We start from the raw sequence: 12,834 nt of genomic DNA, 5'->3' as shown, positions 1-12,834 counted from the left end.
TGACGATGACAACTTGCAACCAAGGCAGCCATCTGAAACCACAGGGCTGACCCTGTGAGCCTAGCCAGTCCACGGAGGACACTGGAGAAGAGGGACTGGGCCCGGGGCTGTGACAACCCTGAGCCTCTCCAGCACCCTGCCTCTGGGGCTCTTACGGCCTCACTAGTTAGCTGCGATGGCCTTGGGGCCCTGAGGTAAACAAACCAAACCAAACCAAACCAAACCAAACCAAACCAAACCAAACCAAACCAAAACACACAGATTATAATTCATTTGGCCTTCTAATGTTGGACTCAAGTGATTCTTTTTTTTAATTATTATTTTTAATTTGAGATTAACTTGGTATTTATGATTTTCCATTTACTAACATTTTTGAATAGCACTCCCTCAAAGTAACAGTATTCCATTTTGCCCATTTGCAACCTTATTGCACAGGTTTCAAATAGTAGTAATTGGTAAAAACATAATGTGGAACATGGTAAGTATGGAGTTGGCCAATTCTCCTTTAGCTGTGAAACTTGGAATAAGTGAGTTGGTTTCTCTCAGGCTTTGATTTCTTCATCTCCATAAATGCTGAAAACACAGACATCCCCTGGGGAGTTGGTGTTTTAATGGGATGATTCCTTCAAAACGACTTTATCACAGAATTTAACTTAAGATAGAGCGTGTGAAACACGCAGAGGGGTTCCGCTGCCAGGAGCCCCTCAGGAGGGGGGCATCCGGTCAGTTTCAGAACTTGGGTTGAAGGTGAAGGAAATTTTTGATGAACAGAGAGAAAAAGAAATACCGGCAGAGAAACTGGGAAGCAGTGGACATCTGCCAAGGTCAAGGCCGGCCATACTGACGGGAGAAGTTTAAGGGAATAGTGGAAAGTACACTTGGAAATATAGAGTGAAGGGTGCAGACACCCTTAAACAGCAGACTGAGAAACCAGGTATAATGGGTATGGGCATTTACATTCTATTGTTTCTAAAAATAATTTCACACTCCTGCACTTTTTAAAACCTACATTTGGACTTATGTCTTTGGTTATGTAGCTTTCAAATTAGATTCAACTGTGCTACCTCTGGATTCTGGATGAGGACTATGGAAAGGAGGAATACAAAGACTAAAATGTGGAATGACAGGGAGAAAAACCAACATCCTAATAATAGCTACATTTTCTTTTTCTTCAAAATGCAATATCTCTATGTTCAGTATTTTACATGACATTTAATTTCCACAAGTGTGAATCATGTGAGCACATGCTGGATACTATTATTATCCCCATTTTACGGATGAGGAAACTGAGGCTCAGAGAGGTTAAGTAACTTGCACAAGGTCACACAGCCAGTAGGCGACAGAGGCAGAGTTGAAACCTAGGCTCCTTGACTGCAATGCTTCTATTTGAATTGACTAGTTTACTAAAGGTATTGATTCTATAATTCCAATCCTAAATGACAGCGGCAGGACGGAGCGCCGTTCACTGAGATGAGGAAGCCTGTGCATTGAGCATGCAGGCACTCTGTGGTTGTGGTTGTGGACATATGGAGGCTGAGATGCTCAGTGAGCGTTCAGATGGAGATGCAGTGAGCATTCAACTCGAAGAGGCAGCTGGATAGTGCAGCCTGGATTTCAGGGGTAGATCTAGGCTGGAGATAGAAATATAGGACTCGTCAGCAGATACTGATATTTAAATCCTTGGGACCAGGGGGTGATTTGTAAGGAAGGGAGGGTAGTGAGAGAAGACAGCTAAGAGCTGAACTCTGGGGAACGCCAAGGTGAGAGGGCAGGATCCAGCCGAGGAGATAAAGGACAGCAGCCAGGCAGGGGGGCCGGGAAGCAGGTGCGGACGCTGCTTCAGGAGGGCCTATTGTGTCAGGTGTGAGAGGCAGGTCCAGAAGGGCAAGGACGAGACACACCTGAGCTGGCAGCTGCCCTGAGGGTGGGAGGTGCCACATGGCGGCGGCTGTGACAAGAGCACTTTCTGGGAGGACAGAACCTGGAAGGAGTGGTTCAAGACAGAAAAGAGGAGGAGGAGGAAGCCAGACCACTGAGGATCTTTCTTCATATCTGTAGTCAGAACGAACTTGCGGGTCAATGCAAGGATCATAATTCTCCTTCAAAAAATGGTGCCTCTTACGGAACTGTATGCTCACTGAAGGGCTAGGATGGTGATTCATCTCCTAAATGCCTTGCACAAGCTTGCTGTTTAAATAACAAGTGCGAATTCAATTAAACGTTGAAAAGAAAAGGAATATTCCTGTTTCCATCTCACGCATCTGTGCTGGACAACACTTTTGAGGGACCTCCTCCTGCCCCCAACACTAAGACACTTCTGGAAGCCAGGCTGACAACAGAAGTTGTGTGTGTGTGTGTGTGTGTGTGTGTGCACGCGCGCGTGCGTGTTTTAAGCAGTAAAGGTCAAATTGTCATTTTTTGTGTGTGATGGATCTGCAATGTGTAGCGCTGGTTCAGTGGTTGAGAGGAGAGGAAAATTAAAAAAGGAAGTCTTATTCTTACCCACACGCTGGCTCGTGGGAATCCCAGCGCAGCGAAACCTTCCAGGCATAGAATTTATCTTTTCTTGGCCTACGTAGTAAATGCTGCGTTTGTTCATGAATCCTGGCCTTGTTTGAATCCTGCTTTGCCCTGAATGTAGTTTTATGAGGCACAAAAATCAGACTGTCGAACTGGAAACAGAAGATTTGTGTTCCCCCACAGAATGAAATGGTGGCATCTTTCTCCCAATTCACAGCTCGGTGGGTTTGTGGCTGGAATTCCAATCCGGCGAGGGGCGAGGGGCGAGGGGCGAGGGGCGAGGGGCGAGGGGCGAGGGGCTGGGCACACCTCTGGGCACACCTCTTGGCTCGCGTGCGGGAGGGGAGGGAGAGCCACATGGCTGAGCCCGAGGCATCATTCACTCCGCGTGCTCTGAATCAATACACTGACGGCCATTTATGCATAAGTGCTACTCCCCCCAGAAGGCCATTGATGGAGGAGTTTTCTTCCTGCTACTCTCTCAGGGCTGGGTTCTCTCATGACCCTTCTAGAACAATTGGTGTGTGTGTGTGTGTGTGTGTGTGTGTGTGTGTGGCTCTAGAGACACACTGTGCCGCTGGCGACCAGATGAGAAACCTGAGCAATCAGAAGGCTGCTTTTTGTGTGTGAAAGATCTTTGCAGGCCCATGTACTTACGTATCCCCAAGTTTACAGACTGAAGGGGAACAGTGAATGGCTAGTTCACAACATGTCTGTGTTTTATATGCAGAGTACAGAGTGACATCCAATTCCAAGGTACCGCCAGCAAAGACTGGAGGTTGGTCATGTCACAGAAACAGATGCACATTTTGTTCTGGGACCTAAGGGCGCGGATTCACTCAGAGAGGAAGACAAGTTACAACGCGGGGGGGGGGGGGGGGGGGGGGTCGGGGCTTGACTACATCAGATACCAGCCATGCTCCCTACACACGCCCCTCTTCTGACTCCAAAATCATTTTGAAAGTCATTCCACTCAAATTGAGGTGCTCCCCCTCAGAGTCCTCAATGAAAAGGAAAGCTGAGCTGAGAAAGCACAGCTTGGAGACTTCTGCACTGTTCTTGAAACAGGAATGGGTTGGGTGCACTGGGTTTTATGGGGAAGTGCATGTGTGTGTGTGTGTGTGTGTGTGTGTGTGTGTGTGTGTGTGTGAAGTGTGGCGATCAGATGCTGACCTGGTTTACTTCCTTAAGATGGGGATTAGGAGGAGGCACTCGACACCTGTCCCAAGGTGGGTCTCCCACCAGTAGCTCAGTCTTTCCCTACGTCAGGCAATGGCTGGCTTCGGAGGCCCCTGTGAACACAACAGTGACTATGCAGTGGGTCACACGCTCAGGATGGGCTCCGGAGCCCATGGCCAATAGCGTGAGCTCCATCAGTGTCTGCACTCAGAGTGAAGTAGTTCATAGCTACTCAGATATCCATGAATTCTGATGACCCATTTATATCCCCGAGACAAGCACCGTTCTGCGAGAGGGTTATACAGCGAGGGACTGTTCCCAGGGCCAGCGAGGCTAGTTCCCCCCGTGTCGGGGCTCCCTCTCCAACACCTGCCCCCCTCTCCCCCCCAGCAGACACCTGACACCTCGTATTAACACCTGTGGGGCTTTTATCTCTTCCCTGCTGGACTGCACACTCTCTGAGGACAGGAACGCTCTGTCCTGTCCACCATGTGGCCGGGCCTCGCCCGTGCCTCGCTGTGGCACACTCAGCAGAGATTTGGTGCCTGGATGCATGGAAAGACCTACTTTGAATTAGACAGAAAGCAAGTCAATGGGCTCCCGAATTGGTGCATTTGGGGAAGAGGGCATTTGAAGGGCAATTGTCCTAAACTTTTGAAGGAAAATTTGAATATCGTATTTCTTGGACTCAACTTTTACAGGAACAGCAAGAACACTGATAGTAAGAAACTAACAACTGATAGCCCAGTGATCTTTTCCCAGTTTTAACAGTTCGGAATTTCCAGCTGCTGTTTAGTATTTACAGTGTAACTCTTCCCACTACCCTAGGTGCCTGAGACTGCAGAGCAATGCACACCATCTATGCACTGTATCTAGGACAGGGCCTGGCACGCTGTAGGTGCACAACAAGTGGAGCCAGCGTCAGCATCCGCAGCGTGGCCGTGCAGTTAGCTGTTCTTAAGACAAATATATTGGTCATCTTGACACATGAGCATATAATCAATAACTCAGCCCAGCTAATTCTTTCCTGGTTCTAACCTCAACTAGAGGCACTTGATTTAACCCTGAAGTCTGAAAAAAAATACTGTCATTTAAAAGTCCATTAACGAAGGAAACTAATCCCTTAAAAGACAATGTATTCATTTTTATTTCCTTCTTCATTCAAGGATCTCTTCTCTCTGCCCTGAGCACAAACAAATATTTTCATGGTTCAAAGCTCATGCTCTTCTTAAGATCAAAAGAACCCGCGCTTTTCTTTGTACAGGCCAAAAAAGTGTCAAGAAAAAAAGATGAATTCTGGATACCTCCTTTAAAAAATAATCTAGTTTTTACAAAGGTATTGCTCCAGGTTGTTGGAAAATAATTAGTACATAAAGAGTCAGCCCATAGTGGTGAAAGCTCTTTACATAAACCCACCCTTTACTGCAAACGACAGTGAAAGACCAATCCGGGCTATGAAAAGTGGGAAATGAAATGTGTTCCACGGAAAGCCCCTACGCCGCCGAGTCGGGAGGGTAGTTAAGTCTTTAGGAACCATTTTTATTCTGCTGACGCCTTTCCCTCCGGCTGCCATTGATCCCAGATGCAACCTGTCTGGCTTCCCCTTTGATAAATGGAAGGAGGGATTCATCTGTATGTAACTCACCTCCGCTGGCTTTTACATAAAACAGACGCCCCAGCTGGGCCTGTCTGCAAACAGATGTTTCTGCTCCGGCTCGGGAGGCACCGCCACAATGTGCTGTTTGTTCCGGGGGGCGAGGCCCCGACACCTGCCAGGGCCCGGGTGCCTGCAGAGGCACCTGTGGGCCATCGTCCTGCCCAGCGGCCCCAGAGGAGTTCGCCCCAGAGGGGACGGACTGTCCCATCCGCACTTACCCTCTCTGCGGGGACATCGTGGGCCGGCCCGGGGAAGCCGGGGATGTCGAAGGCCTGGTCCTCGCGCGCCGCACACTCGGCCTCCTGGTGGCTGACAGCGGGTGCCTTTTCCTGTCCCTTGTCCAGTTTGAAGAGTTTGTTAAAAAAGCCGGAGTCCTTAGGCTTGGAGGGGGCCGCTCCCCCTGACTCAGGTGGCAGAGGCGCCGGTCCCGGGGTGGCAGCGAGGCCGTGGTGGTCGGCGGGGGTCCGGCCGGGGGTTTTATCGGGGCCGGGCCCCCGCGCAGCTGCCGGCCGCAGGGCCATGCTGTCACTCGCGCCTTTGTCCCCTAGGGCGCCCGCGGAGCTGACATCGGGCTGCCCTGGCGCGCGGGCTGGCTCCGATGAATCCTCGCCTCGGTCTCCGGTACGCCCTGGTACAGGCCGAGAGAGAGGCAAGAAAAAATGCGATTTAGCAGCTGGTGCCCGGGGTTTGGCCTCCTTCCCGGGATTCTTTCCGCTGGCAGCCGCGACGGCGCTGGTGTCCACTGTCTTGGGGGAAGAAGCGGCCACACTGTCTTCCTGGACACTTATCCCCAAATCCACTGCAAACACAAACACAAACACAAACCGCCGTTATTCAGCCCAGCCCCGCGAGGAAACGCAAGTGTGGGCGACGGACGACTCCGCCGCACACACAAACGACACCGCGCACACGGGGTGGGGCCGTCGCCTGCAGAGCAGAGGGTGGCTGTCAGCTGTCCCCGGACCCTGTGCCTCTCGGGAGAGAGGGACAGAAGGTCCCGAGGAGGAAGCTGTTGTTGGAAAGTCCACACCAGGTGCTGCATCCCCCAGGCTCAGGTTAAGGACCTCCTGCGTCTCCGCAGGGACCCCTGAGACGCACACTCTCACGCTTTCCCCTGGGAGGCAGGAGCAGGTAGGAGCTTGGGCTCCGTGTCCGGAAGAGGTTGCTCAGCCCTGGGACTCCTGGCATCTGGGTTGGATCCTTTGTTAGGGGGCCCATCTCGAGCATTAGGGTGTTTAGCAGCGTCCTTGGCCTCAACCCACCAGATGCCAGTAGCATCCCCAAGTTGTCACAACCAAAAATGTCTCCAGACACTGCCAACTGCCCCCTGGTGGTGGGCGTGTGTGTGTGTGTGTGTGTGTGTGGCGGGGGCGGGGGGGGGGGGGGGGGCGGGATGCTACTCGCATTTGAAAACCACTGAGCTCAAATGCCTATTTGAATCCAGGTTACTCACCTATCCTGTGCCTTGGCAGTCTGGTACAAGGAGGCGTTTTGTTATGAAGATGGCGTGCGTTAGCATTCTTAGAGCACGTAGAACTGTGCCCAGAACACTAGCTGTTGTCAGGACGCATGAGTGAGGAAACAGGCAGGGAGGTTATGGGTAGAAATCTGCTGAGAATACCAAAGGATCTCAGAAACGAAGACTCAGGAAGTTTCTATTTTAAGGCTAGAAGAGCAGATGTCCACACGAGAAGGCAACTCAGGCCTCAGGCCGGCGTGGCATCAGGCACGTGGGGTCAGACATGTGGGGTGAGCTGCCCGGGATCGCACCTTCTGCAAGGAGGACACTGCTGCCGGCATCCCTTTTGCTTTGACCTCTGCATTGACCTTCCACTGCCTTCTTCTCTAGGTCCCTGTTATAAAGCAACTAGAGGCCTGGTGCACGAAATTCATGCACAGGTAGGGTGCCTAGGCCTGGCTGGCAATCAGGACCAATCTGTGGGGCAACCAGGGGGACCCCCGCTGGCACCCACCTTGGCCGACTTGGGGCCTGTGGGCTGGGGCAGCTCCTGTGTTGAGCGTCTGCCCCCTGGTGGTCAGTGCACGTCATAGCGACCGGTTGTTCCAGCGGTTGGTTGTTCCACCGTTTGGTTGAATTGCATATTAGGCTTTTATTATATAGGATATGATATACCACACATTTTGGAACCACAGTTGAAGATCAAGATTTTCTACTGCTAATTTGTATGACCTTGGACGAGTCACTAAAATTTTGGAATGTCCTCGTATGTACAATGGGAATAATACTAACTCCCTTGCAGGGCTGTTGAGACGTTTGAAGGAGGAAACTCTTGCCTAGGACCTGGCACACCGCCTTTGCCATAGTGGGTCTTGATAGTTGACAGATACTGTGATTATTTTTAAGGTTTCTGCCACGCCTTTGCCAACATTGCTTTCTGTTTTATAATTTGTTGACAGCTACTTCTTTAAAAAAAAATTGATTTGAGAGAGAGAGAGAGGAAGGGAGAGGGGGAGAGAGAGGGAAATATCGATTGCTGCCTCCTGCATGCCCCCTACTGGGAATTGAGCCTGCAACCTGGGCATGTGCCCTGACCGGGAATCGAACCAGTAACCTCCTGGTGCATGGGTTGACGCTCAACCACTGAGCCACACCGGCTGGGCGACAGCTACTTCTTAATATCTGATTGTAGGAAGACAGAGAGAAAGAGAAGGGGAGACTGAGGATCTTTTGGTCTGCTCATAGTGGGCGTTAACATGGAGTGCGGCATACATACACACATCCATCCATTAGCAATTGTTGCCATATTCTAGTATCTCCCAGTGTCTAGCTTCTAGAGTGAGGAACAAACAAACATGGAGGGGGGGGGGGGGAGAGAGAGAGAGAGAGCGAGAGAGCGAGCGCACTGGGTTCTTGTGCAGAAGGGCAGCCTCCCCATTAAGCTCCGAGGAGCACAGAGGAAACGCACCCGGAGGCCCATGGCAAGCACCAGGGTTTCCTCACAAACTCGGACCTCAAGGAATCACCTGCAGGAACACTGACCATAACTTCTAGCTCTTCTTAGCCTGTTCCCTGTGGTCCCGGAATTCATCATCACGGTCAATGTTATTCTCAGGGGGGACAGGCGGGAGGGGAGTGCGGGAGTAGGAAAGTGATAGATGAGTATGTCGGGTGCCAGGAAGCCAGGAAGCGGCTGAAGTGTCAGAGTGAATATAAAGGAATTGCGGGGATGGTCCATGCCACGAGACAAGGAAACAGCTGACAAAAAGGGAGAGACTACGATTCAAAACAAGGAAGGGCTTTTCAAAATGCCAAGAGCATCAGCTGATCTCTCTCGGTCCTTGTCCTCTCTTCCCCACTCTCTGGCTGGAAACCAAAGGAACAGCGGCGAGTGCTACAGTCGCGGAAAACGGCTCTGGAAAGAATTTCCTGTGGACAGATTTTTAAAAGTGCCAATAAATTGCTTTGATCAAGGATGCATTTCCTACATCCCGGGATCTAGACGAGACTTCAATGCATTTAGAGATTACAACAGATGCAAACCATAGCTCTTGATATCACGGAATGGGTGAAGTGCTTTTTGATAACTTGTGAGATCTAGGACTTCTTACATGGGACATTCCATGACATCGAAGCTCGGCCCCCCCAAATTGGGCGAGTGCATACCCACGTCCATCACTTGGTACTTCTATTTCCTTTGCTAAAATGCTCACCTCCCAGGTGGGCACATGACCTGAGCAAGACTAATTAAAGGAATCCTGGGAGTTTTGCTGAACCTATTAGAACAGAGTTTTGCCCTTTGTGCTTGGGTTGGCAAACAAGTAGGGGGTACATCAGAGCGGGTGGCCCTGGCCATCCCTTTTGGGAATGCTTGCCCGCAGGTGACACTAACACAGATGAAAACAGAGCCAGAAGATCCAGGGAGCAGAGGCCCAAGGATCGCATTTAGACACCTGGATCCAGCTGTGCCTGAAGCTGGACTTTACCATTACAGGGCTAACAATCTCCCACCCTCCCCGACTTATGCCAGTTTAAATTATGTACATACTCAGTGACTTGGAGAGAATTTCAGGGGCTTGGTCAGTACCTATTTAACTAGCCAATTAGTGGCAACCAATTCTCTCCTTGAAATGGAGTCTCCAGGCTCTTCAAGTCTGCCCAGGAGGCAGTTAGTATGGGAGGAAAGAAGGTAAAGACAATGAAATGGGAGGAAGTGAGTTTTAAGGAGCTGGATAGAAGTGAAAAACACTTTGTCTTCTCAGTTAAGAGGAAAAAAATCCACTTGGGGAAATGAGATTACAGTCATTTGAGACCTTAGATAAACATTAAAAACAAATATGTTTTAAAACGTTAACTTACACGTACACATACTCACACACACAAATCCAATCTGCGTGAGTGAGCAGAAGGAGATCCACTGGAGCCCTGGCCGGGTGGCTCAGTTGGTTAGAGCGTTGTCCCGATATGCCAAGGTTGCGGGTTCGAACCCTGGTCAGGGCACATATAAGAATCAACCAATAAATGCATAAATAAGTGGAATGACACACTGATGTGTCTCTCTTTCTGTCTCCTTTCCCCTCTCTCTAAAATCAATAAAAAATTAAAATAAAAACCCATCAGAGTGACAGGCTTTATACTCTTGCAAAGATGGGGATAGTTGACACGCCTTCCCGACGTTGTTCTGGAAAGAATAAAATGCCCCTTCCGGATGAGCCGAACTGAGCCTTCATTTCCTAGGAGGAAGCTGGGGAGAAGCCAGCCCATCTTGAATCTGGTTTCAATAAAAAGTTTTCTCGCAGAGCAGACAGACAGACAACATACCAAAGAGTTTCACTTTCCATGGAAACAATGTGCAGGAGTTCAGGGAAGATGAAAAGGCATCAGGTGAACGCCAGGGCAGCCCGCCGTCAGGAGGGAGGGCATGGATCCTTCAGGGCAGGAGAGGCACTTTGTGTCGGGCGCCGGTTTTCTTTCCTAAAAGGTCATGCTGTCCAGCTGGGACTGAGCACTTGCTTCTGGGGCAGCTCAGGGCCCTTGTTAAAGAATTTACCTTGTGGATCGGAAGGGCCTGGGTTTAACGCTGAACCCGTCATTTATTAAACACCCGACCTGGTCAGGTTACTTCTTCTCTTTGTGCCTCAATAAGATTATAAAGCGAGCAAGGAAATCACAGTGCCTTCTTCAAAGGGTGGCTGGAAGGCTTAAATGCCATATTTCCCGGAAGACACTGAACACAGCAGCTGGCAGCTGGTGGATATTCAGTAAACATCAGTTGTTTCATAACATTTATATATTATCACTACCACTACCAGCTGACATTCCTAAGTATCAGTCATAAAACAAGGAGTTACTCCAAAGGATTAGCCTACAAACTTGAGGGCTCTGGAAAGACTTTAAAAATAGAAATGAAATGAATTAATTTATCCTCGGAAATCTGAGCATCAGGTATGGGTCTCATTTAGGCTCCGAGTATTCTTAGTCAAAGCAAGCTGCTTCCTCAGAGTTCTAATGAGATATTTTAACAAAATATACAGTTTGTACTACAATACTGAGAACTTCGGAGGAAGGATTATCTTCTCAGAGGTCATTTTAAAAATCTCATGGCCGTGGCTGGTTTTCTCAATGGTTAGAGTGTCGGCCTACAGACCAAAGGGTCAAGGGTTTGATTCCTGGTCAAGGGCACTGACTGACCTTGGTTGCAGGTTCCCCAGCCCTGGGGAGGGCGTAGGAGTGTGTGTAAGAAGGAGCCAATTGATATGTCTCTCTCACGTCGACGTTTCTCTCTCTCTCTCCTCCCCCCCCCCCCCCCATCCTCTCTCTCTTATACTCTCTCTAGAAACCAATGGGAAAATATCCTCAGGTGAGGATTTAAACTTAAAATAAAATAAAAGGAACTCATGATTTAACCCCCTGGGCAGTTTATTGGTTTAAGAGGAGAAAATAGAGCTGAAAAGGGGACCGGCCGCTGGTGACCTCCCACCCAGGTGGTCCCGCCCTGTGGGCACACACAGGAACACCTTATGTGGGCAGGATGCCTGGTGAGCCCCGAGCCAAGCAAGCACGCGTGGAGTTGGCTACAGGGTTTAAATGTTTAATGCTTCACGCTGGGAGAACCTGGTGGTGGTGATTAAGAAAAAGAAAAAGTGACCTTTGTTAGGAGATGTGAAGTAGGAAAAACTATAATAGCAGAGGTTGGCATTTATGATGTGGTCAGCTTGGGGTTTGGCCCGCAGTGTTTAGATTTTTTTGAATTGGAAAACTTCATTTGAAACTCCTAAAATCGGGCTGTCATTGCAATCTCTTCTTATCTGCTGAGGGATTCCCACAGGGCAGCGGGCCGGAGCTGAGTGGCTCCTTCTAGAATCTAGACGGAGCCATTCCAGTCCTCTCTATGCCTCCCAGAGGCGCCTGCCGGGTCTCAGAAGCAGGGGTCTGAGGGAGAGTGTGAATCCCTGGAGGACATGCGAGAAAACACGGGGGGTCACCACCCCCAGCATTTCTGATCCAGGAGGCCTGGCGGGGGCCCCCGGAATCTGCAGGTCTAACGGTTCCCGTGGTGGGAGGGAGGCTCTGGCCCAGGACCACGCTGGGAGTCAGGGACACAGGACACAGCTCGCAGTGACAGATGGCGCCAGGCTTGGCTTAAATGGAAGGTCAGGGCAGGGGTTTAACCAGGAGGTCTGTCTGCCTCCACAGGCCACCCTCAGTGATTTTACTCCGATGCTTTCCTCTCATCGGCCCTAAATCTCGGCCTCCTCAGCTGTCACGCACCAGGAGGGCTGAGAGTTGTTCGAGTTGAGTTGTGTGTCCACAGAGGACGGAGCCCTCACCGCCCCCCCCCGTGCCATGACCTCCTTTGCAGATGACCAGGTAAGATGAGGTCCCCGAGGAGGAAAGCCCAGGGTGACCGCGCCTTCTTAACAGGGGGAGTTTGGGCACAGACGCACGGGAGGACGATGCTGGGGGACACAGAACACCACGTGGAAGCCGAGGAACACCCGAGGCCCCAGGAGCTCACCCAGAGGCAGGGAACAGCACCCCCTCCCCCCCAGGCCCCCCCATCCCTCAGAAGGCGCCAATCCCGCGACACCTCGAGCGGGGACTTCAGGCCTCCGCACTGTGAGACGACCCATTTCAGTGGCGTCAACCACCCGCTTGGGACACTGTTAGGGCGCCCCGGGCAGCAGACACAGTGTTTCAAGGTGAGCCTGTGGCTCCGATCCTCCATCTCATTTCCCCGTAACCAGGACCAGCAGTCCCGGCCCGAGAGGGCCCGTGGCACTGACCTTCGTCGTAGAGTTGAACCGTGTGGGTTGACACCATCAGCGGCGTCCCGTTGTGAACACAGTCCCTCTTAGACGCCACCTGCGCAGACACGTGCCAGTATCAGTCAAGTCTCCCGGGAAAGTCAGGGCTCGAGGCCACGGGGTGCCTCCCAAGATGAAACTTAATTTAGAGCCGTGTTTCTGGGAACTCCCAGCATTCCATCAGAGAAACTCGATCGCCCCTAAAGACGGAT

At 50.8% G+C, this 12,834-nt stretch overlaps 1 protein-coding gene across 2 annotated transcripts in view; it reads right to left on the bottom strand.

Moving 5' to 3' along the window:
• The window catches only part of BCAS1 (brain enriched myelin associated protein 1), a 71,129-nt gene that overhangs the window by 45,959 nt on the left and 12,336 nt on the right, over positions 1-12,834 (bottom strand). For both annotated transcript variants that reach the window (XM_079784315.1, XM_079784316.1), the window contains exons 3-4: positions 12,602-12,680; positions 5,575-6,155 (exon numbers count right to left, since the gene is read on the bottom strand). In XM_079784315.1, coding sequence (XP_079640441.1) covers positions 5,575-6,155; positions 12,602-12,680 — 660 coding nt within the window. The remainder of the gene's footprint in view (positions 1-5,574; positions 6,156-12,601; positions 12,681-12,834) is intronic.

Source organism: Cnephaeus nilssonii, assembly GCF_951640355.1.
Source record: "Cnephaeus nilssonii genome assembly, chromosome: 11".
In the NCBI taxonomy this organism is placed as follows: Eukaryota; Metazoa; Chordata; class Mammalia; order Chiroptera; family Vespertilionidae; genus Cnephaeus; species Cnephaeus nilssonii.
This window is presented reverse-complemented; position numbering and strand designations above follow the sequence as displayed.